The following is a 25,457-nucleotide window of genomic DNA, read 5'->3' on the forward strand; positions in this document are numbered from 1 at the left end:
TGTCAATGTTCATTTCACTACAAACTGTAAAAATTATACGTTGATGCTAAGGTAATGTTTATTCAAACTCTCTATTCAGTTCCTGGAGCAAAAATTACTGTGGAATTAGAAATATATTACAGTAAAGCACAAGTCACACACAAAGGAATGACACCCTTAATCTACAGCATGAGTCTTGGGGGCATAAAGCATGTGGTGTTTCTGTTACTGTGGCGCCTGACACAAATGTTAAACATGTGCAGGAAACAGGCGGTAAATCTTTTCATGGAAGTCACAAACCGAGTCAAGTGTCCTTGACTTGTTTGGAAGTTGTTCTTCTAAACATGGAAATAATAGCTTCCTAGCTATCCCAGCTTATACTGGCATTGCTTTCGGGCTCATATATAAAATTACACAAACAGACTGATTATTTCTGATCCTCTGAAAATGTGGGACTATTAAGGACTAAAGTAAAACACATCACCACCACAACAGCTGTCCACAGTCTTATCACCAAGGCCTGTCCATCTTTTACCTACATTTTTTTACTTGCACACTTTTGTAAACATATTCCTGACAAATTTCACTTGTGTTCTGTTTGCAGTTTCTAAGTGTTTTTACCTGGCAGGTCAGGTTGCAGGCCATGTGGTGCCCTGCTGGGGTTGATGCCCCTGACGATGCAGTCGAATAGGAAACTGATCTGCTCTCCTTCTGAACAGGACAAGAAGAAAACACCAGCCCCTGGACAAGCGAAGAGGAGATAATGTGTATACCATAAAAAGCAGTTTAATAAATAATATAACAGACAGCAGAAGTGAGAAAACTGCTGTAGTAAATTGCTGAAATATTGAGTGAAACATTTTTAAACAAGGTCAAATAATATTCACTGTGGTTCAGAAGCCTGCTGTGAAGGCAAAGCTATTTTTTTAAAGGTTACATAAAATGTCTATCAATTCAAGCTCCCACTCTCCTATAAAACCCACACAGAGGTGGATGTCAGTGAAAACAAAAGGAAGGGAAAAAATAAGTAAAAAAAAAAAAAAATAATAATGTAACATCAAAACTTCACGCTACAAACATTTAGGGGGGGGGGGGGAAACAGCCATAAATCAAGGCATTACTCAGGGTTTTGGCTAAGAAAGAAAACAAACGTATGAAACTGAGTTTGCTGTTAATATAAAAGCAGCTCAGAATCCCAAACAGAAAATTGTACACACAATCTATTGGCATGATAACATCATTCAGTCCTAAATAATGCCACTCAGTCTTTTAAATGTATTTTCAATAGTAGTAATTTTCTTAAAGGAAAAACCCAAATGTCACAAAGAAATTGTGCCCCCTCCTTTAATAAATAAGGAGCGCTGGTACAATATGCTTTCAGATGACCGTGTGGCTCCTCAGACTGAATAATTGAAAAGAGTTTCTCGTTTATATCACCACTGAACATTAAATGTAATGGAAATGCATTAGCTGAATTATGTGTTGCATTTTCCCTGAGTCAGTGGAACAGCGTGATAGCGACACACTGCTTCAGTCAGTTTTCCACCACAAGACCTATGAAAGCAAGCACTTTGCTAAAAAAGTGTGTATGTGTGTGAGAGAGAGTGAGAGCTATTAGACCTATGAATCATACAAAAAAAATACGGAGGTGGAAATTAGCATAATATTAGCCCCCCTTTAAACAAAGAAGACACATCGTAGCAGTCAGAGTAACTGGTATATGTTAGGTTGAAATAAACTCTTTTTTTCTGCAATTATCTCTGGGGCTGTTGTAGCGATGAGACCTTTTTGTACACACTTCTCATTTATTTCTCACAAATTTACAAAACTCTGCTGTATGACAATTCATCTTCAAAGAAACAGGTTTTTATTTGCTTGTTGCGGCGGCGTTTTCCACTGAAAACAAGAAAAAAAACATTCCTGTGTGCAGGGGATTTGTGTTCATCTAAACTAACTAAAAACTATTTTAAGAAGACTTGTCCAGTCAGTCAGTCTGTTTTTAATATCTGCTGGATTTTCATTGTTTGGTTTTGATCCAACACCCAGTCTACTGAAGGATGCCCGATGGCTTTGACTGTTTCACTTCAAGAGAAAAAAATCATTTCTAATGACAGATTGAGACAGCAAGAGACATTTTAACCTCTGTGGATCACTTGACACTTTATCAAAAGACAAGAGAGTTGCTAAAGTTAGATTTACTTTTAAAATGCCCTTTCATCAAGAGAACAGGGAATAAACTAAAGGATGAAAAAAATGTGCAATGTACGACACGAAAGAAAAATGCTGTAACACGTGCATTAACATACTACAAGATCGGGGTGGGTGTGCCATTACCCACTGAGAGGCACTGAACAATTGCTGACATAGCATGTGAGCTTAAAATTGCTTTTATCTGGATCACAGGACTTGACGGCGATCCAAACTCTGCGGAGCGTCATTTACGTCTCTGCATGTGTGCATAAAGACGCGTGTGTGGATGTGCATGAGTTTCTGTGTAACCAGGTCGCCGTGAACATGTGCGGCCCTGATAAGCCAGGAAATATCCATCCAGCTAAGATGCAGGCTCTCTTCCAAACATCATCGGTTACAGAACACAGTGGCCTCATTATCACATCTAATAGAAGGGGCTCTGATATTACTTTACACTGCTACAAAGTGCATGCATGTGACTCTACAACCCAAGGCACACACCCAACAGGCAACCGTGAAGACCTGATTACTGATTACTGCTATCCCAAAGGACCGCCTGGTCTGTTGGCTATCTGAGTGTGCATGATTAGTGCCCATGACACTAAAAAGGCTTGTCATCATTACTACAGTGCATGTCTTTAATTCTGAAGCCGACTTTGAAAATGCAGATGCAGCAGAAAGTACTGCAGGACTTGACAAGAGCAAGAGCAGTTCTACCAGCTTTCTGTAGCAAAAAAGGGCCACAGAACTGTTAGTCTCATTTAGCATAATTATTCCAATGCATTTGCACATCTTTGCACTGATGATGTTATAATAATCTTCTGGGAACCTTTAAAATTTACAAAGAGGACCACACAAAATTGCTGGTCTGTGAAAGAGCGCTGTGATTTCTCCAATGATGAATAGAGATCATAAGATTGTCCATGATTAAAAGCGGAGTGATAAACAGTATAATTTCCTCTGCTTACTGAACAGATTTAATGAGACTGATAACTCGAGTAGAGCTAAATACACTCATATTTTATTACCAAGTATCCCCAAGCATAGAGTGGTAAAGGAATCGCACAATATTTGCAGCAGAAAACACACAACTTAAGCAAAATTCAGGGAACAGTTTGAAAACACTTTAGATCTCAACTGGGAAAAATATCATGCTGGATACTTATACTGATATGGACTGGGTAATGTGTCAGGAATGAAAAAATACCACGTCATTTGATGGATATTAAATTTGTCGGCCTGCAGAGTGCTGAATTCAAAGTGAAAAAAGATTCAGCAGGCTAGGCCATTTTGCCTGGTTTGTATGCCCCCCACATGCTTGTATGCATGCCTGGCAACAATGAAAACATAATTTCCCAGAGGTGTTCAAATGGATTTAGTTCAGGCAGGTGTGGGCCAGGGACTAATGGTATTCATTTCTTCAACATCCAGGAAAAGTTGCACTCTTGACACAAGAGGCCGGGCCCTGTTGTGGATCATGATGCAGCACTGTATGCTCTGTCAGTAAGTCCAAGGACCACATCCTGATACCTGGCAGTCAGTGTGCCATTCTCTAGCCTGTAGAGGTCTGTGACCAACAAAATGTTATAAGCAGCATAATATTCTCCATGGCTTCTCCAGACCTTTTCAGGCCTGTCATGTGTTCACAGGGAGAACCTAATATGTGAAAAGCACAGGGTCCCAGTGGTAGACCTGCCAGTTCCAGTAGTGCTAGCCAGTAGGTGCAGGGTCCATAGAGGATGTCGGGCCCTCAGGCGACAGGTGAAGTTTGGTCCTGGATGGTTTTGTCAGAGACATTCACACCAGAGGGCCACTGAAGGTCTTTTTTTTAGTATTCTGACAGATCTCCAGCCTCTCTCCTAAAATCTCCTCCATGCTCTTGAGACTGTGTTGGGAGACAAACCTTCTGGCAGTAGCACGTATTGATGTGCCATCCTGGAGGAGCTGGATTGCCTGTGCAACATCTGTAGGTGTCGCCTCATGCTACCAGCAGTGACACTGACACTAGATATGAGAATGCTAACCACTGTACCACTCTTCCTTCGTTGACGTTAAAGTGTGGCTCTTCTGGCTTATTTAGAAAGCATTGTTTCCAGTTTCATGAGAGCATTTACAAGAGGATCTACAGAGAACAAGGCATGGCCCAAAAATATGATGTTCATTCTGCAAAAAAATATCAGTTTTCGTTATAGCCTCTATAGATTAGCTCTGGCGAGGTGTCTGGTAGAGTTAGATGCGAAATGTTGAAAGCCTGCACTCCACAAAACTACTGCTCGGTGTGGACGTGTCACATGTACTCACCAACTACAAATAAACATGTGAAAATGTAAACTAACACTCCGCTTTACCTTGCACTCATGCAAGGAATGTCAGTTGCCTACTCGACTCTCACATCTTTCTGCTTCTCGTGCTATGCCAAGAGAGTCTCTTCCTACTGCCCCTGTGACTGCTGGGTAATATGCAGATCAGATGAAGGGGAAAACTATGATTGGACATGCAGCCACCAGGGAATTTGTGACTGGCTGAGTGTCCACTACAGGGGAGTGACTGGTATTTATAGATGTTGCTCATCAGAACACTGAAACCAGACCTTGTGGTTATTCTTGTACACACACACACACACACTCAAAAACACAGACAATCGCAAAGCAGCATACAAGGACAAAGAGTTCTAACTAAATGAAAAATTTAATCTTGTATTTCCAGATACCTGGGTGACAGCAACTTGAAAACTTCAAACAGGTTCCATTATCACCTTTGTCCATGTATCTGGCCCCTCCCTCTCTAATTCACACACACACACACACACAAACACACACACACACACATCCCACCTAAAAACATAAAGCTGCCAGTCATTCTTTACATTCATGCCCACATGAGCTGGACATTCAGAGGATATCTAAACCCTGGCAACAACACAAACACACACATACATGCCATTATTTGGTGGGCAGGTGGGCAGTGTGGAGGGTTCATACATAGAAAGTGGATATAGTTACGCTATAAACACTTGTAATAAATCACGTTTTTGCAAAGGTGTGTTAGCGTTAGTGTGACAGCTCTATTAACCCGTGAGCACTGAAGCAAACTTTAAAGGAGGTTATATTAACCTAAGTAAAGACCTTTTTAAAAGTGGAACTGCTGCTGTGATTGTGCACTCTATCAACTGTTTCTGGACCAAAGAATTAACTAAAGAACGGTTGGTTAGATTTTAAAGTTGAGCTTCAAGTATTGTTAAGATGAACATCTGTCTTTGGTGGCTGAATGAATTCTCACGGGCGGTGACTTTCTTCTGTTGCGTCCTTCAGTGTGCAATTTCCACTTGAGTGAGTGAGACCTTGAATTTCCGTGAATATACTCGGGTTGTCTCTAGAGGACGAGCACAATCTGTGATTAACCAGGCACAGTTTTCTCTGTGGTCATTCGAGCTCACACCTTGTATGATTTTATATTTAAAAATTTTTAAAAAACGTATTAAATGGACTGTCAGTTCATTTAGTAGTTCTTTTGGAGCTTTAAATTACTGCAATAGAATATGATTGAAAGCAATGAGCGCAACAGCAACTGAATGAACAGTGAAACTGTTTTCTCAACTACAGTTTCCAAAATGAACTTTTCAGCTTAGGCTAATACGTCAAGAATGGAGAAAAAGAAGAAAAACATCTGTAATTTCATGACAAAAGGGGAAGTTTCATCTGCTGAGGAAGGTCATGTAACATGATCAAAAGCTCCAGAACACTTTATAAATGTGGGCCTGTTTTGTCAACGTACAAGCCCTTTCATGTCTATATGTCGACAATGTCAGATTTCACCTGACTGAACATATAAAGGTCTTTGATTCTGAGGGACTGAGATCGCATTGAAGTTTTGTAATCTCTGATCTGACATCATCCACTAAAACATAACAAATAATAACATCAAAGGACGTGATGTAGTACGGCACTGCGAGTGATGATTTTTCACTTGGTAATGTCAGAGTGTTTCATTTCTGGGTGCAGGCTGTAGGGCTAAATAAATTAAAGCTTCTCAGTCCACCAGATACTTACAATATCCACACCGAGTCCCTCCCTCGAACACGAAACCATTTGGCACAGCACCGTAGCGACGTAACGCCGACAACTTCCAGTGGCCAACGACGACGGGAGGGAGGCCTCTGGTGAGGACCAGCAAGTTGTTGCACAGGTGGAGTGACGCAGGACCGCTTTCCAGTTTGGTACCTGGTTCAACGTTGACGCTAAACCGGTGGACTGGCAGGGAGAAGAAAGACAGACATTTGAAAAGAGCGTTTCATGGTCATGCAATCATGATGGCTTCGAATCACTTAGGCTGCAGACAACTAAAGTGCCACTGATCGTGCAGCACATCCATCACGTAACAAATGAGGTGGAGCATAAAAACACACACGTGCATAAACACATATGCACCACGTAACTGATGACTGTGGCAATAATGATTGAGCAGTTTTTTAAGCCTGGCAGGCTGCAATTTGTCATTGCCCAGTTTGTGCAGATGGCCCCAGTGCGGTGCCAAGGACTGCCTCTCCCTCTCAAAGCCATGTACTGCACAGTGCCACATACAGAGTACAAGCATGGGAGTGAAAGAGCCAAGTAAATGATAGGAATTATCCTTCACCGTGTAGGTGACTAAGCACGAAATAAATCATCTAAAAATCTATAAAAAAACACTTTCAAAGAAACATTATGTAAAGACGTAATAGATCAAGCTCACTTTGTCGCCCTGAGCGAAGAGCTAGAGCAACAAGCAGGCTTTGAGGCTTTGAGAGGAGCTAAATACTCCAATGATGAAATAATGTGAAACAGAAGGGAGCTTTACAGGCAAAAGCAAAATAATAAAAATAATAATTTTAAAAAACTGGCAGCTTAAACAGCAGTGTAAATTGAGGGGAGATAGTTTCCAGAAAACAAAAGTGCTCAGTTTTATTGAGTGATGTTAACCCAAAATATTTCTAAGATTTAATCTTAATACTTAGACTGGCAAAAAAAATAATGCTCTGTGACATTACAACCTAAAAGGCAAATCAAGAACCGGCCATTTGTGGATTTCAAAGGTAGATAACACTGTGTGACTTCTACGTAGTGGTGGAGGATCAGAATGCTTGTGGATAATAACATTAAGGAACAAGATGGACATTTGTAAATATCCTGAAGGTGATATTTTAGGAGGAGGAGGATGAATTGCATGGTCAGAGAAATGTTTAGAAATATAAGCAGTGATAGGACCAGCTGGTGCTGCTCAAAAGAAATATCAGTTCATCTCACAGCATGGCTGTTCAAAATTAGACCCGAGCTTCAATAAGTTATTAATATTGGTGATGGTTAATAAGACTAGTTTAGGAGAAACATTGAACAGGATCAGAGTGTTTCTGAAAGTTCTCAGCGGGACGATTTTAGGCCAACTACTGAGATATAACTGAGAGTTTTAAATAATAGATTAAACACTCGTATTTATGGCTGTTTGAAATGTTCGGCTGGAATAGTTTTTGTTTTCCTTTTAAACTGTACCGGTGATATATTTCTATCATTGCTTTACTTTTCAATATCCCTTATAATGAGGAAATTGGGATGTATTTACACAAGTTTACACACAGAGGATCACTTTCAAAGTTTACTGTTTGCAGTGTGAGCAATTCAATTCAATTCAGTAGATAAGTAAGAATACAATGCTCTAAATTTTTAAAAAGGAGTATTTGAACAGTGAATAATGACAATAAGTCAATTAAGTCTGTAGAATCTGCTGAAATTTCTGCCTCTCCACACATTTTTTATTAAAAGTAAGCTTCTGGTCAGATCAACAGAGATCAAGGAAAATACTCTTATGAGCAGTCATGAGACAATAACTACAACTACTAGAGCTACTATTCTACTTAGAGAATGCTACACCTACACAAGGCCAAACCACTGACCTTCTCCCAAGCTGTAGCGGATGCGGGCATCCCAGGCCAGCAGGGTGTCCCGGTTGTTGAACCCAAGGACCAGCATGTGTGCCAAGCAAAGGATGGAGAGGGTGTAGGACACGCCATCGTATCCGAGCCCTGGCTCCACGCCACAGATCCCCTGAAGAAGCAGAGTAAACCAAAGGTAGAGTTTGCGTTTTACTACTGATATGCTCCTTAGAAATTGAATGGAGATGGAACAGATCTAGTCTGGAGTAACTCAGGTCAGATAGATGAAATTCTGACATCAGGTGTAATACTTTTCTAGCTTTTTGGGGACATGACACCAAAGCTCAAAAAGATTTGTAATATCAACGAGTGAGATCTCGATTCAGAGAAAACAGCTTGTTTATTTTACAAGAGCGTGTGTAAACCTCCGGTTCATTTGGTGTCAGTTTACTGATGAGATCACATTGTTTCTACAAAAGAGTTCATTCAGATACTGATGATGTGCACTTTGAAGTTGCTTTTATTTTTTAATATATAGAGGATAAATAAGTATGAGTCATCCCTATTGGGTATTTTCAGAAAGTGCCCCTATTCATCTTTAGTTCCCTTTTGACTATTTGAGCAGCTTACTCCAAAACCCACTTTACCCTTATCTATCCATGTGGCATTTACATTATAGTACCTAGAAGAGACAGCAGTCTCCTAAAAGCTGTAGCTTAGAAAGGCTTATTTATGTGAAGGAGAACTACTAAAGAGCTGCTACCAGTACAGAGCACCTGCACTTGAGATCAGAGACAGCCAGGCTTTGTTCTGCTGCTTAACTTACCTCCAGTGTTACATTCAGCCTCTCCTTGTGGCCGCTGCCCTTCTCCTTCCCTTTCTTCTTATACACCAGCAAGGACAGGCAGTCTGACCACGTGCGGAGAAAAACATTACAGGCCGACAGAGTCAAAAGTACATTTCGTGTTTAATAGCAGAATAATACAAGTGTCACTTGTTGTAATCCCTGCTGCATGCCTGCTGTCTACTATGGCACAGCTGTCATAACAAACCCTAAAACAATGAATTGGTCCAGCTTATAATGAAAGCGAGCCACAAGCTCACACAGGTTTTGACACACACAAGCACAGTCACAGGGTACAGAGCAGAGTTGCCCATTATTCCCACCACTCTTGCCATTTTTTTCTTCCAGGGACAGAGCAGCAGCGCACTGGGCCATATGTTTTTGTATGCTCAGAGGATCTATGTCTGTCTCCACAGCATCTCAAATTAATCTCTGTTTAGATTTCAAGACATGCGCCCCCAGTCATGGCAAGCTACAGAGAAGACAATGCACTGTGACAGTTTATGATTTTGACTGGGAGGTTTTCAAATTATTAACCCTAATTCGAACTGGCACCAAAAGTCCCCCTCCAGGATTTAATATCCAGACTCAATTTTTTTCTGATCAATTACAGAAAATACCTTCACTCGATCGATTGACCTGATGCATTGCACAATGTCCGCACGTGTTTACGCGGATACGTTGCGTTACGCGCTCAGTGGCGCACAGCCAAGAGACCAACTGACAAGTTGGTATCAGTTTAAGTGGAGGAAAATCAAAGAGTTTAGTGCATCGTTACACGAATCAATCAACAGATCGTAGTGTCACCGTGGAAATGTTAAAATCTGGGTGGGAATTAAGTGAAGCCAAAAAAGACACGAACCTGCGACCGGAGAGGGCTTCCGAAGAACGACCCACCGAGTCTTCCACTGTGAAGAAGTTTGGAAAGAAGTAAATCACAAAGGAGATTCCTGTATTTGGCCTAGAGGCATGGGAGCACATTTAAAGTGAAAAATGAGACGCAAATATGTGGAATTAACCTTTTTTCCATCTCTAAACTTGACTTGTCCCTCCGCGACAACTGTGTCCGTCATCTTCTGTCATGGTTTCGAGCAGCTGCGTGTGCGTGTGTGTGTGCGTGCGTACAGGGGCTCACTTTTCAAAATAGCCTTTGGAGTCCGGGCCCCCGCCGGCAGACTGCACCCTGCCTCCTGCGCCATCAGACCACCGAGGCAGTGAGAGACACGGCCTCCTCCGTCGTCGCCCTCTGTTATTCCAGTTGTTCCTCTGCATCAAGTATTGTTTACAGTGGAGTTCATTCGATTAAAAGCACAGTCTGCGCACCTTTCACTTAACTCTCCCTCAGTCCGGTATCAGACAGGGATTAATGTTGCCTCGACGCTAATCTGTAGAGCCTAAACCCTAACTGAGAAAATCCAAAATTAATCCATAAGGCTTTCTGGAGAATAATGCCAATTAAAAGACATTAAATGCTCAAATAGTTTCAAATCTGAAAACAAAATACTCTAAATTAATTATTATAGCGCCATTTATTCCTGGAATAAAGGTGTTTGTGGGGGGTGGGGGTGTCTATGGGGCGCCGTTTGTTAAGTGAAACATGCTGAAATTAACAGCAACATTTTCCATATTTAGCTCAAAACCTTACAAAAACATGTTTTTTCAAGTCATTTTTTAACGACATATAATATATATCGACAATATAATATTTGTAACTTTTCATATTTAAAACACAATTTTAAATGTTAAGAACATGTTTTTGTAAGGTTTTGAGCTAAATGTGGAAAATTGTTGCCGTTAATTTCAGCATGTTTCACTTTACAAACTGCAGGTTTTACGGGGTTCACTCTTTTCTTAGAGCAGCATGCTCTGTCTGGTATTCAGTCTTCTTCCACTGCTATTGACCTTTGAGGATCAATGATGCTATTTGCCCGGCTAACAACAGGTGAACCACACTGCTGGTGCCAGAACAACAACTTACATTTATTTATCCTTAGGCATCCTAATTGCCTCCTCCGAGGAGGTCGTGTTGTTGTTGTTGTTGTTGTTGTTGTTTTTTTTTTTTTTTTTTTTTTGGTAGTTTGCCTGCATCCGTGCCTGTCATCATCTGTCTGTAAACACTATAGCTCGAAAAGTTTTGAATGAACTCTGAAGTGGGGTCATGTTAATACTTCGTTACAGTTTGGCTTACATCCACCAAGGTCAACTTACTGATTGGTCGAAAAATTGGCAAAAAGTTTTATAACTCAGAAGCTAAGATTCTTACAGGTGTGTATTGTCATCATATTGTGGCTTACCAAAAGTACCTTTTTACAGTATGTCAAATTTGACCTCTAACCTCTCCTTTGGTATCAAAAGACTGATTTAAAGGTCAAAGAATTAATAATAATATTTTTTTAAACGAACTATAAACTGTGTTTATTACTGCCACTGATTGTATTGAAAACTGAGTAAAAGGAATAATATAGTCTCATGTTACTGATGTTACTAAATCTCATGTTACTTTGGACCTCAAAGAAGAGGTCAAACTTTTATCTTTTATCTTTATCACTATTCTCAGTGTTGTACTGCCTTTGTTTGTATCAGCAGCATTTAGGAAATTATACTGGGTATATTTTAGTATGCATCTAAATTTAGCACATTTGACACCTGACCCCATTTACATATTACACATGTGCATTTCTCTCATGTTCACCCCAAAATGCATTATTTTTACTGTACTGTACATTTCTTAAAGAGTGTTTAAAAAGAATAAAAAACTAAAGTAATATATATAAAACACAATACTATTCCCTTTATAACTGCCTTGGTGGAGACTTGTTCTCTCTGAGAGCTTTTTGTGATGTTAGGGTTTTCTCTTTTTTTATTTTTTTTAATGGCACCCAATTTATTTATTTTTTAAATTATACACATGAACACGATCACTCACCGTGGTTAGTTTGTCATCTGTAAAGTTTTTTTTTCTCTGGAGCTCTAGAGGAGCTTGGTGAAGTCTGAGTAAATAATTGGATGATGTTATCTAAAGCTGCATTGTAGGAAATGTAGTCTGAAATGTTTGCAGACTGTGACTCACTGGGGACTAAAAATCAGAATACATTTCAACATGTGCCGCCCTTCAGCCCTATCATGAGTTTTCTTTAGATAGCATCAAAGAAATCAGGAAATCATCACATTAGCCAAACTTTCACTTTAGAAGGTCGACTTTTAAACTTTACGAAACAGCATATTTCTGACGCTTGAATAACTATTGTTGTTGGAACTGATTCATTGCTCAGCTTTATCATTTATGTCTTATTTTTGTACATACGATTGTGAAATTATCATACTAATGTTTAAAAGAAGATTTTTTGTCTATTGTTGATTTTTTTTTTTGTTTATTATCTTGTTATTCATCTGTCCTGTTGGAAAGATCCCAAAATCCTGATTATAAAAAAGAAAGCCGTTTTTCAGCTCTTTATCAAACCAAAGTTTAGCTAGCAAAATATTATGTGGCAACACAGTAAATGGATGTAGCCACTATGGAGGCTCACAATGGTTTGTTAACTTCCATTTGTATTTGGACCTGTGCCATCAGTTTTTATTTATTTTTATTTTTTTAGGAGATGCAGTGAGCAAGTGGTTCTGACTAAGAGGCAAGGACACTGCAGTTCATATCATGAGGTAGCCTGGAGGACACTCTGCCTTAATTCTCTATTTATCTCTATTTGGAACCCCAATTTCAAGTTATTGTGTAACTAACTGTGTAAAATGTAAATAAAAACAGAATACAATGATCTGCAAATCTCCTAAATCATTTTTTTTCCCACAGCAGAGCATTAAATCATTAAACTGAGAAAAAGTACAATTGTAAGAAACTCAGGTCTGTAAAGTATCAGTGCTCTTTTCATCAAATTCAAAATGAGCTAATATTTTCTGACTATAAATATAAATAAATATTGATATATTTTTATCTTCTACTGTGAATAAAATATGGGTTTATGAATCAAATCAAAAAAAGTGTTTGAGGCCATAAATTCAGCGAGCTATAGGATCATTTTCTGTTACATACATTATATACAACTGGGCTTCTTTTGCATCCCCCTGCTGGCCGTTAGAAAGAATGCAAATGTAAGACATCTGCACTGGTTTCTCTTTTTAGACGCAGAAGCTAAATCCATCTTTTAAACACAGTCTGTTTGGCATAATAGCTAAATTATGACCACTGCCATTAGTAAGTGTCATCTAGAGCCTGTAGGGTGACATTAGTATCAATGTTCAGCCCATGTAGCTGTTAAGGATTCATACTTTTTTGTACTGCACACAGAGATAATCATATATTAATGAGTCAGCAATAATTTTAAATTGCAACTTCTTTATATTCTACAATGCATTGTCATTAAAACGATCAAAAGCTTTATGTGAATACTTGTAATCAAACCACAACCAAAAGCTGCCAGTGGAAAAAATATTGGCATTTGATATGTGGGAAAAAAGTGTGAAAAAAGTATTTGTGCTTTAGTACATCGGCAGTGTGAGCATATAGCCACCACTGTGCTGTAAATGCTGTGTATGAGCACACAGTATGGAATTGGGACACAGCTTTGATTAATCTCAGGCTGCCATCCACTAATAGCAGCCCTCAGTAGGGAGGTCTGAGAGCAGCTGCACAGTTGTTGACACTGGGCCCTTAGCCTCCACTTTCAAACTGAGACAATATTTCAGCTGCTGTAGAGAACATCCGCATGGTGTGAGTCACGGACAATGACCGCAGCCCAGACAGTCTGTGAACCAGCCAAACGCTGGGCTCCTTAAACAAAAGTTGCTTTCAGTTTGCTCCGGTCGATCTGCCCTTTGCCCTCACTGTGCTCCACCTGTCTCTTGGCTTTGTACATGGAGGGCAGCTCTGAAGTCTGGTACACTGCTGACCTCATCCTGCTGCCTCGGCACCGCAGCTCTAAAGCCACACCTTCCCATTTCCTGTCTAGCTCTGAACCATGATGGCCTCGCAGGTCAAGGGACCCTCTGCAGGTTGGCCTGGCGTCTTCTGCGTCACAGCTGTGCTCAATTTTGTCCAAATCCAAGGCTCGTTTTGGAGTTATGTGGTTAGAACGAGAGGAAGGCGATTTGGATTTGCGGCGTGAACGAAGAGGTGGTCTCGGTGGAGGTGGAAGAGGAGGTGATGGAGCGATGGGTGGGTTGGAAGTTGTCCTTCTGTTGGGCATTTTAAAATCCCCTCCACCTCTTTCCCTTCCTCTTCCCCTATGTCTGTCTTTACCTGAGGAGGAAGAGGCTGCTTTTAAAAGACAAATGGATAGAGGGAGAGATGGAGGAGAAATGGCCAAGCACTCAATGCCACTGCAAACACCCCACATGCAGGAAACACTCAGAGGAAACTCAAAATGCCATGAATTTCTTGAAAAGAGTATGCAGCAGAGAGAAGGCGAGAGAGATAGAGAGAGCTGGGAGGCAATAGGAAACAAAGTGAATGTGACAGATATTCCCATGCTGGCTGTTGGCTATGACATCATGGGAAAGATGGTTAGATGGCAAATACTCTGTGTGCATCTGTGCGAGTGTAAAGACCCCGACTTTAATGCGGGCTGCTGCCATCTACTGGCCACAAGAAGGAGGGACACACGTTCTCATTTGTTAAAGGTTGAGTTGAATTTGATGAGTCGAACTTTGTGTTTAGCACCAGTTAGCAAAAAAAGAATATCTAAAGACAAGCATGGGAAGTTTAAAAACTTGCTTTTGAGTCTTTCAGGATTCATTTTACAAGAAAAGCAGGCTGCAGTGGTCCAGTAGTTCATCTCTTTGCAACTCCACACCACCCCTTGACTTTTTTTAAGTTAAATTACTTGAAGCATTTGATCAAGCTTCAAACATCAGCCGAAGAAACTTTTTTCACGTTGTACTCAAGAGTTTGCCGACACAGCTGATTTCACTTATTGCCTGATTAGACCCGTTCTCAGTCCCATGTGATTCATGTGACAGCCCACTCCCTCTGCTGTCAGCTTCTCTGTACTTGTTAGGGAGAAACTGCACCTTTGCCATTTTACTCCTATATGCAGCTGTGATGTATAATTCTCAAGAGCGCTGGCTGAATTAAACCTGAATAGAGTCTAATCAGTGAGAGTGACTGAAAATACCTGTGTGAAAGGCCTTGATTGATTGTGGGCTGTTTTGAATATTCCACTGAATTACTTATTAATACCGTAATAAAGCAAATACATGAAACACTTTAGGACTCGGGAGCTCTGTAACTAGGACCAAGACCTGCATTAATATAGCGGAGTCCTTGTTGTCCCAGCTCTATTTAAAAAAAAGGGGGTTTACTTGTTTTTCTCTCTTCATCTCGCTGCCAGTCTAGATTTATTTACTTTTATTTAAACTGAAAATCCCACTGAGATCCAGTTTCCCCTACAGGGGAGACCTGACCAAGGTAGCAGCCATACAAACTCAACAAATGCAACAAAAACAACATAAAATGAATGTTTTGCTACATAATATAGAACAAAAACACTACTGGGACTCTGAGAAAAATGTCCGTGTGTCCTTCAGCGTGTTCCTTAAGATGCTTTTAAATTCAGGCCTAGATATCAGTATGTTTAAGATGATTATATTCATTTGAGAAGCACAATGAGGAGCAAATATTTTTAGCATATGGACATGGACCCAGCATGAGCCATTGAATTTAAACCCATTATTCATATACCAGCTTCTGTAACCAAACATTTCCCAGTTAGCGTGACAAAAGAGGACTCACCAGGTCCTGTGCTATGAAAACAAGAATTACACCCACAGATTGGTTTGCTCAGAGAACTAGATTATCCCCATGTTCACAGACACAGATGCTTGTTTTTATCCCTTTTATCAATGTCTACTCTATCAGCAGAGGCCTCTGGTAACTACTTTAGAAAACCAGAACTCCTCTGCCTCATACGTCTCACTTGGACGGTAACTTGATTTAGAGTGGGCATAAAGTGAAACAGGCAATTGCAGTTCATCTCTCTGTTTCAATATAGACATGTTTTTCTAAATGATCATGACCGGTTAAATAAAAATCAGTCTCTGCTGTCGTCACATGTTAACCCCGGAGGAAACGCAAACACAGCGAACAACAATGAAGAATTATTCTAACGATAACCACGACAGAATAAGATCCTCATGTGATGTGAGAGATGCACAGATATAGACGATCTTTCTAAGTAAGCGCATGCATGTGTGAAGTGTGTAAAATGAGCATCGGTGTATGTATGTGTGTGTGTGTGTGTGTGTGTGTGTGTGTGTGTGTGTGTGTGTGTGTGTGTGTGTGTGTACGAGGAAGAAACAGGACCTGGTTTTGTTTGGTGACTACCAAATAGCCCAGCATGATAAAGCTTGCTTAACAAGGCATTGAGCAGAGGGGAACCCATGCATAGCTAATAACCCAGTCCTCCAAAAATCCTTTGTACCCCAAAACAAAAGCCCTGTCCTTTTACACACACACACACACACACACACACACACACACACACACACACACACACACACACACACACACACACACACACACACACACACACACACACACACACACAGCAACAGAGAGGGGAGAGGAATATCAAGTACGATAGGAGAGAAATTATACAGCTGGAGCGAAGTAGACAGAGGTCAACTAAAGGATCTGTTGTATTTTCTTAGCTGTAATAGAAAAGAATTTGAATAGAGTAGCTGTCAGCGATTTCATGAATTTAAAAACTTTAAGTCTAATGACCTGAAATACAAACAGAACTTTTTTCCTGGGCGTGGAAGAAGTGCTCAGATCTTTCACTAAAGTTAAACTATTAATTCAACTATATAAAACACTAGTAAAAGACTAATTACAAAATTAAAATATGCTATCATTAAATGTTTCTTAACTGTGAAAATAAAGCCTTTACGTCACATATTAGTTCTCATGTCAGATTTAAACAAACTCAAAAGGTTGCTTGAGTTATAACACTATTTTGATGGCATTCCCAAAAATTCCCTCTTCCGGGATTTTTTTTTTTAACACTGTCCCAATTTTTGTGCCTTCTAGCTGGAAAACCTCAGAGGCGCACACTCGAAATACATCCAACAAATCGGATATTATTGAAACTCTGAGAAAAGAAAGGAGGTTGCTCACGTAAGAGTTCAACACAGAGTTTAACCTCTAAAACATTTATTTGATCTATTTACAGACAGTACAGTTCGCTGAACAGAACAGAGGAGAATTGATTCTTATTGTGACACAACTGAAGAAACAGTATTGCAATTCAACAATGACTACAGCAATATGGTGGCTTCACAAAGTAGACTATATACAAATTAATACTTTTAACTGATAGAAGGTAATTTTGAAGAGGAGGAGAGATGAAGTGATATACTCTCGATGATACAGAAGCCATATTAAAACCTTCGGCAGTTTTTACGGTTTTGACTCATTTGTACAATTCTACTTTCTACCACAGCCTCTGCACAGAAGCGACAGCTTATCGATCTGTTGACTGAACATGAAATGACGAAGAAGAAGAGTGAATTGTTCTACCACAGAAGCTTCTGGATCGTTTGGTCAGAATGCAAGACTGGATGCACGAGCACTCGCGTCCTGTTTTTATTTTCTGTGAGAAATGCCTGAGGTGAGAGAATAGGTGTGGAAACCCAGAAGTTGCTGTGCTTTAAAGAGAGTCTGAGTAAATGTTACTTCTGCATACTCTACCCATAATGAGATCAAGCCTGCTGCATGCTCAAAAGCTTGTAATAAGTTCAAATATCACATGGCTCACTTGTAAATCTGAAATGTGCTGCAGCTGGATCTGAATGTGGAACACTTACTGACTCTTAATAGATATGAACTGTTTTCTGGAAAGATGGCAGTCACAGTGGCTGCTTGAAAAGTTAAAGAGAAGAAGTGAGAGTAAAATTTTTTTTTTTTTTTAAATGTGGAGAGTCTTGTTTATAATTGGCTAAAGTGCATTGTTAGAATCTGTACATTGAGGGGCTAGAGGATGAAGTCTGGCACCGGCTATAACCATTTCATCCTCAACCTGCCCTCAAGTTTTCGTCTCCAGAAAGAAATCCACAGCAAGTCTGCTCAAAAGTTCACACAGATGCACACCATGCAGACAAAGTTCTAGGGAGAAGTTCTGTTCAAGCTTAATGCATCCGTTCTTCCTCACTTTGTGTGCCTGACATATTTTATCTTAGATCTGTTGTTGACTCACAGTGGATTGCTGGACGCAAAGTAGGGATGTAGCACACACAGCACTTAATCAAGTCAACATATTTACTTTGACTAAATGAACTAATTGTTGATCTATGCTATATTTTGTTTATATTAGTTGTGTGCATTTTTACACAGATCTGAGCGAAAATGCTGTGATGTGTAATAAATTGTAGAAAGTGATCTTTATAACTGAAAGTCACTGGATTATTTGGTTAAATGGGAGGAGGAGCTCTAGATGCATTTTGGACTGTTCAACAACAGACAAACAGCGGTCAAGTTCATACTGACTCCGGCAGGACTCCAGTTCCGCTTACAGTCAGGTGGAAAGAAAAAAAAAGGAGGTGAAACTTTAAAGTTTAAAGAGTTCACACTGGGGGTGTACCTGAGCTAGGCCGACCATCCTGTGCTTGTGATTTGGGACGGGGGTGGGGTTTGCTGGGAAGGGAAGAGGGAGTGACGTAGTTGAGGCTGGGGCTGTTAATGTCCCCCTCGCCCACTAGAGTCAGATCGGAAAGAGTGTCCTCCTCCAGCATCTGGACTGATTCTCCCCTGCCAGAGTCCTGGAGGAGACCTCGCTGGGCTCCCTGACTTGGGTGGATGGGGGAGACTGTGCCAGGAAATGGAGGAGGTGGTCTGCTTCTCTCCCCTCTTCCACTCTCAGTGCCCATTCCAGAGTCCAAGCTCTGGGACTGATGGCTTGCATTAAGCAAGTGGGTGCCGCCTACTCCTCCTCCCCTGTCGCCTCCATTTGCCTTATTGCCCCGGTGACCGCTCCGAGGGAAGCTGCCGTTGTTGGAGTGATGAGAATTAGGGGTGGAGCAACTTGGTTCAGGGTTGTGGGGAGCAGGTGGAGTCTGGTTTGTTGCCACTGGTGACAGGCGCAGAAAGTCTGGGAGCTGCAGGTCGTTTTTGTTTAGCAGGCCTCGCTGGTCGTCTGCTCGGTTGCTCTGAGCTTTGGATATGAGGTCGAAGAACTCTGCAGGAACACACGCACACACAGAGCACAGCGCGCATACACACACAAACACGTGAAAGTGTGTACAAGTGTTTTCATTTACACAAATTTATAACCCATGTAACATCTTTAAAAAATACAGTAAACACTTTCATTTTCATTCAGTAAACATGCAGCATTGTGTGTTAATCAATTAGACAGGTCAAAGCTACATTCAGTATAAGCAGAGGTGACTGTGCTACATATAGTTAGCTTTGAAAGCATTTGGTGCTTCTGTAATATCGCAGACAGGCAAAAGGGTTAATGTAATCACAGCCACACAGCTACAGAAACAAAGGAGAGAGATAGAGGGAGGTTGTTCAGTCTTTACCTTCAGCTTCGTCTATATTAATCTTTTTCTGCTTTCTTTTCTCCGGAGCCTTATGGAGAGAGAGAGAGTGGTTGGGCAAGGGCTGGCTGCTTGTGTCAAGGCTGGGCCCAGCCCTGCCGTTTTCCCCTTGGGGATGGGCTGAACCGGCTTTCCCTGAAGGCCTGTCCTCCCCCTGGGAGCCACAAGGAGAGCGGAGCAGGGCATTAGAGCCCTGATGAATCATTGTGGAAGTATGGGAAACAGTAATGACAACAAGTGGGGACCAGTACTACTGATGGTGAGGAGGGTGACAAGTTGTAAATAAGATGTGTGATCAAAAGGTTTCAAAACTCTGGCTATAAAAAGCAAAAATCCGAGTTGTCTCTGTGTAAAGTGCTGCAACACTTCCAGCACTTCTGGTAGATTTAAATCACTCCTAAAAATTTCCCTTCTGAGTACTCGCATCTGGCTTTCTCCAACGTGCACTGGATTTTGTCAGGATTTGACATGTTTGTCTAGAATAGAGAACAAAGCTGACAGGCACCACATTTTAGGTTTTTCCATCCAAAGTTCTCCTTTTAACACCTCAGGATATTGCAGCAGAGCATGGATGGCCTGACCCTGGGGGACACAATTTATACACCATAAACTACTGGATGTGACACAATGAGGAGCATGCTCCTTTTTGTGCTTCTGACCGAATTCTTCAGGGTTACTGCGGGTCTGGAAAATACTCGATGGTCTGTGGGTCGGAGCCAGAGTCTGGCATTACCTGACATGGTTGTTTGACACAGAAGTTGAGTTTTGATTTCCATTTTTGTCCGAGCTCCATGGTGATACTGTCGGCAGGCACTTGCAAGGGGTCAGAAGGGAACTTCTAGGGAGAGATCTAAAAGTAGCAGAAGAACTGCAAGTAGTGCAGCGCTTTACAACGAGCTACCCTCGAATTTGTGTTAAAAATCTTTTTTTGCTTAATATTTTTAGAGTTCTGGTTCCTTGTAAAAACAATTTAATGGGCAGTGATTGACACGAGTTTCACTGATTTGGGGTGTTTGAAAAACAATTAAATGGGATCAAATCATCGGCTGTTTTGCGATAAAGAATCAATGACAGGTACTGGAAAAACTTCAGACATATGCAGTTGATCAAAGACAGCTGAGATGTTCCATTCAGACAGCCATAATGTCCATTGTGTGCACTAAGCATCATCAACGTGTAGGCTAACAGTAGCATACACCACAACACAAGAGGGACCAACTATCAACTACTTAAAGCTGCACTACTAAAGATTGAAGAATCAATAAGGAAGGCGATGAATGACCACTTCAGCTGGTCATCAAACCCCACTAGCTTCAAGAAACCCAGACAGCAAGTTAAAGTTCTACTGCCACCACGAACTACAACCCTTCAAGTGCCCAGAGTGAGTTTTTGAGGTTCCGATACCCGGCAAAAGCTCTATGAACACGAGCTCACATTGCCCAGCGGGTGGGTTTGTTATGGAAAAAAAGAGAACCAGAAACCAGAGAGAAAAGTTGATGATGCATTCGGCCACAGGCAGACCACAGTAATGGAACATTAGGAACCCTGACAGTGTGACGAGGTTATCTGCCCCACAGCAACAGTCCACATAGACACAGACACAGCCACATAATACACCTGCACATTTGTACCACATTGCAAACAGACATGGGTGATTGAAGACAGCAACAGAGACACTTAGTAGCGTGATATCATCAACCAGGCAGTGGAGACATTCGGTGGGTTATGGAACATTCCAGAGCAAGAAATTGGAAATAAGAAGCTGTAGGAGATCTTACTGTTGTTGATTGGTTTCTGCTTGTAGAAGCCGGGAGGTGACTCTTAGAGGGAGCTACTTTCTGTTTGTCTGCTGAACAACACCGGCGTACAGATACACATGCAAAAGGAATAAGAAATGAGACAGTTTTCACATTTGGTATTTACAGGAGAGTGTGTGTGTGTATGTGTTCCTCACCTTTTCCAGGAGAATGTTCTGCTACATCTAATACCACTCGAAGGCCGTCCAGGTTGGAAATAGGAAGACCTAAATCTAAAGGCTCGGACTCTCCACTCTGCATCACACAGACACAAATTCAATAAGAGTTTGATATCATTACCTACATGCCTTTCTGCAGTCTGAGGAGGAGTGACTTACAATGCGTGCCACCAAGTCAGAAAGGTGCAGACCATATTTGGCCACAACAGGTCTCAGGACTTCAGTCACCGGCTTCGTAGGCTTCGCTTTCAGACCCACTGATCGGTTGATGGGAACCAAGTCCAGTCTAGATTAAAGGAATACAGAGTTACCATTCTGAAATAGCAACTTTAATGTAAACCAAGCTTTTAAAGTCAGAATGCGCCAATGTGGAACTGTTTTTGTACTGTACCTGAACAGGGTGCGCTTTTCTAGTCTGAGGTCCCGAGAGCACAGAGTCATACAGTCTTGGTCCAAAACAAGTGGCTGAGAAACAGAAAAATAAGCACATCAATCATTAAAGAAATCCGGCTAGTTGCATGGTCATAAAGGTTGACAGTTGTAGCTTCTTTAGGTAAAAATCGCCATGCTCACAACAAGCTAAAAAAAAGTACCTGACACGCTTTGAACATAGGAAGTTGATGTATGGTATTTCTAACATTTTGACAAATTGCTTCTTTGTTTGAGAGTGAATAAAAGTATTAAAGCTGTTCACCATGAATCCAAAACATTATCTTTAAATAGAGTAATATGCTAGTTTTATAAAGTGAGGATGAACTACTAGGCTGGAAGCTAATTAGTTTATCCTGAGCCCCATGTTAATTAAAAACAGACAAGAAAACCAAGCCAGACCTACTTTTGTTCGTTTGTGTCATGTGGAATTATTTTTGATTTGTATAGAAGCTTTGAAAAAAAGGATCTTTAAGACTGAACCATATCTAACAGAGTTTTACCTTCTCCCCTCCAACCAGGAAGAGGTCTATAGCTGCCAGGTTGATGCAGAGCTTCTCACAGATGCCCAACAGCAGGTCTCTGATAGACACACCTGCCCTCAGTGGCACAGAGCAACATGAGCCATCTGGCAATGTTATATTACACTGCCTGAAGGGGGCGCCGCCTCCTCCTCGCTCTGCTGACACTGACAATGCACTACGAGAAACATCACCCTGGGAGAAGAAGAAAAAGGTGAAAAGTAAAAACTCTGATTAAAAAAAAAAGTTGTTATTTTAGTTTTAAAGGAGAAGCCGCTCCATGCTGATACGCATCTGATCATGTTTCTTTCCAGACTGACCTCATTCCTTCCCAACCCTGACGTCCCAAGCTCCAGGCTGGCTCCTGAAGACAGCGAACCCTGAGACTCACGGCGCCCATTGCTGCCAGCAAAGTCTAATAAAAAAACAAACCAAAAATATCATTAGTCGTGTCGAGAAAAAAACAGACACAATCATTTCAAACCTAAATTGACAGCAATAATCGAGCTTATGTAGAAAAGAGGGAAAAGACAAAATGAGTTTTATCTATATGTTTAATTTAGCAAGTTCTTTAGAATGTCAAATGCAAACAGCTTTTTGGGATCTGCACACAATCAGTTTTCGGTGACCTTTATGATGAAAAAGTAACTGTACGGCAACTGACATTTTCTAGAAATATGTTTTCCTTCCTGAAAACTCTTAATCTGCAGGAATTCAATGGAAAAAAAGAAAAAGACTGACTGTAGTTAAAGTCTGTCAGCTCTCGTTTCTTGGGCCCTTTGCCAAAACTCCTGTTTCGGGACCAAGAGAAAAACATCCCTTTCTTCCGATCTCCCGAATCATCTCCTCTGTCCTCATTTACAGATCGACCCGATTTGCTCTTTTTGTCCTCCTGTATGACACAAACAAAAACAAAGAAGAGCACAAACTGGTAAAAACATACAGAAGTACACAAATAATCAGAAAAAATAGTTCTTGTAATCCCATTACAGTACACAAAAGTGCAAATGCACAAGACAGCTGCTGATATTTTAGCCCACAAGTTATTTTTCTGACGTGCTCAAGATAGTTCACATTCCCTGGCCCACAATTTCTATCAATCCTTAATAACAAAAGGATCCCATTTGAATTTTACAATAAATGTGATCACAGTAGCCTCAACAAACTCCCGTGACCTTCTACGTCTATTCAGGAGGGTCCAAACCACACTGTTTTTTTAAAAGTTAAGAACAAAGTTTTTGTTTCAAACTAAGCTCTGTTGCATTGCAGGGTAGAAAGCTTTTTGTTGAATTACCTTCTTGGGTGTAGAGAGGTTGGAGCGGTCAGACCCAGTGGTGCTGTGTTTGGAGGTGGGGCTGCTTGGGATGTGGTAAGGATCAGGCAATGGTCTGCCCTCAACCTCTGCCAGCATACACTCCTGGTACAGCAGAGACTTGAGAAACCTTGTGTAACTGTCAAACTTCATCAGGTTGAAAATCTAAAGGAGTGAAGAAAAAGGAAAAGGTGATGAGTGATCAAAAGAAAAGAGCAAAGCAAAAACGAAAGAAGAACAAAAGATTGTGCCCACAAGCAAACACTACAGAATACGGAGAGAAAACAAGAGAGGAGGAGGATTGTAAAGGTTAAGAAACAGCAGCAAAAACTGACAGAAGGAAAGCAAAAAAAGACAAGAGGTTCAACACAACAAAAAATAATTAAACTAAAATAAGATTATATTATTAGATCAGCAAGTCTATAAACCTAATGAATATTTATTACTATTTTTCTGGATTATTTTTTTTGGATGAACAGATGAAGAGGAAATGATGTAAGTATGTATGTTAGTGTTTATATGTTCAATTCAGCATTTGTATGTAAGTCTGAACCTACATCTTTCCTAAACAGTACCATGAGATCCTGGAAAAGATGTGATGTGTGATGTGCAAAAGTACAGAGGGTGCTGGTAGGGATGCCCTCCTAGCCTTGTGACTTTTATCTTAGTCTGAACATCTGAGCTGAGCTGTAGAAATCGATAGCGCTTTTCAGCAAATTCAACCCCTTCAGAAAATACACATTTATGAAGCCATTCGCATCCAAGATACTAGACAGCAATAAAAGAGAAATACTTGACCTTTTGGGCACTCAACACTGTTGCCCATTTTCAATAAGAGTTTGTTTTTCATTCAGTTTTATAAGTAATGACACGTTCATCCTTCTGGGAAATGCTCTTTTCACTTTGTTCTGATGGGGAAGGTCAAGTCAGTGTCACTTAAGCCTTTCAAACGTTACTGCGTATCACCTTGAGGCTTCAATAAATAGTTTTTTCTCACTTAGTATACTACCTGTAGTTGCTGCTCCTTGAACATGTCGGGTTTGGGGGCATTGAGGATGTCATCAGCAAGCTGAGCTTGACTGTCAATGTTAACTGGTGTTGTAGCTTTACTGGACAGGAAGGTGTTGTAGATCTCCCTGGCTCGTTGAGAGAGCTGGAACAAAGGCCAGCAGAAATTGAGAGAGGTGATTAACACATAACTTCATCCCTCATTATTACTAAAAAAAATCCTGGATGGATGTGTGTCATTGGATAATAACACGCTACCTGTTTGTTGTCGTTCTCAGGGACATGGCTGAAGAATTCGCACGCTTGCCAGAACAGGATATTCTCTTCACTGAACTCTTTCTTTAGGAACTCCTTTAGCAAAGGAATAAAAATGGTAATGATTTAGAAAAGTTTGATCAGACAGAGATGCAGTCAGAAGACCCAAGTACCTACACAACAATAAAGCAGGTTTAGAGGTAGTGTAATTATCAACTTCTGATGTGCAGCCTGTCAGCAACTGGTTATCACCAAGGATAATTCATTTTGCTTTTAGATTTCAGAAAATGATTTGTGTGAGGCAGATTTAACAGCGATAGAAACCAAAACAATATACATATATATGTATAGACAATACATGCAACGCAGTATAATGCAGTATACAATATAAATGTGTCAGGTAATATGTTTGTACCTTTAACTTTTATTTCTGCAGAAACACGTTTAAAAAAAATCCAACCTTTAAATAATGCTTTAGCTGATCTTCTAGA

General features: G+C 40.7%; 2 protein-coding genes across 14 annotated transcripts in view; both read right to left on the reverse strand.

Moving 5' to 3' along the window:
* The window catches only part of LOC113023684 (protein Dok-7-like), a 70,791-nt gene extending 60,316 nt beyond the window's left edge, over nucleotides 1-10,475 (reverse strand). For 3 of the 7 annotated variants that reach the window (XM_026169947.1, XM_026169945.1, XM_026169941.1), the window contains exons 1-6: nucleotides 9,938-10,469; nucleotides 9,781-9,826; nucleotides 8,901-8,983; nucleotides 8,096-8,246; nucleotides 6,219-6,419; nucleotides 601-720 (exon numbers count right to left, since the gene is read on the reverse strand). In XM_026169947.1, the coding sequence (XP_026025732.1) occupies nucleotides 601-720; nucleotides 6,219-6,419; nucleotides 8,096-8,246; nucleotides 8,901-8,983; nucleotides 9,781-9,826; nucleotides 9,938-9,991 (655 nt within the window). In that variant the 5' untranslated portion in view covers nucleotides 9,992-10,469. Of the gene's footprint in view, nucleotides 1-600; nucleotides 721-6,218; nucleotides 6,420-8,095; nucleotides 8,247-8,900; nucleotides 8,984-9,780; nucleotides 9,827-9,937 lie in introns of all 7 variants that reach the window. The other 4 variants (XM_026169946.1, XM_026169943.1, XM_026169944.1 and 1 more) reach the window with 3 other exon arrangements.
* A 6,569-nt stretch (nucleotides 10,476-17,044) lies between these two features.
* rgs12b (regulator of G protein signaling 12b) overlaps nucleotides 17,045-25,457 on the reverse strand; it is a 44,062-nt gene continuing 35,649 nt past the window's right edge. For 3 of the 7 annotated variants that reach the window (XM_026169951.1, XM_026169953.1, XM_026169952.1), the window contains exons 8-19: nucleotides 24,970-25,062; nucleotides 24,713-24,856; nucleotides 23,686-23,868; nucleotides 23,133-23,283; nucleotides 22,712-22,806; nucleotides 22,374-22,586; nucleotides 21,833-21,906; nucleotides 21,601-21,727; nucleotides 21,421-21,517; nucleotides 21,245-21,315; nucleotides 19,449-19,620; nucleotides 17,045-19,099 (exon numbers count right to left, since the gene is read on the reverse strand). In XM_026169951.1, coding sequence (XP_026025736.1) covers nucleotides 18,489-19,099; nucleotides 19,449-19,620; nucleotides 21,245-21,315; nucleotides 21,421-21,517; nucleotides 21,601-21,727; nucleotides 21,833-21,906; nucleotides 22,374-22,586; nucleotides 22,712-22,806; nucleotides 23,133-23,283; nucleotides 23,686-23,868; nucleotides 24,713-24,856; nucleotides 24,970-25,062 — 2,031 coding nt within the window. In that variant the 3' untranslated portion in view covers nucleotides 17,045-18,488. The remainder of the gene's footprint in view (nucleotides 19,100-19,448; nucleotides 19,621-21,244; nucleotides 21,316-21,420; nucleotides 21,518-21,600; nucleotides 21,728-21,832; nucleotides 21,907-22,373; nucleotides 22,587-22,711; nucleotides 22,807-23,132; nucleotides 23,284-23,685; nucleotides 23,869-24,712; nucleotides 24,857-24,969; nucleotides 25,063-25,457) is intronic. The other 4 variants (XM_026169954.1, XM_026169955.1, XM_026169957.1 and 1 more) reach the window with 4 other exon arrangements.

The sequence above is a fragment of the Astatotilapia calliptera genome, chromosome 6 (assembly GCF_900246225.1).
Source record: "Astatotilapia calliptera chromosome 6, fAstCal1.2, whole genome shotgun sequence".
Taxonomy (NCBI): Eukaryota; Metazoa; Chordata; class Actinopteri; order Cichliformes; family Cichlidae; genus Astatotilapia; species Astatotilapia calliptera.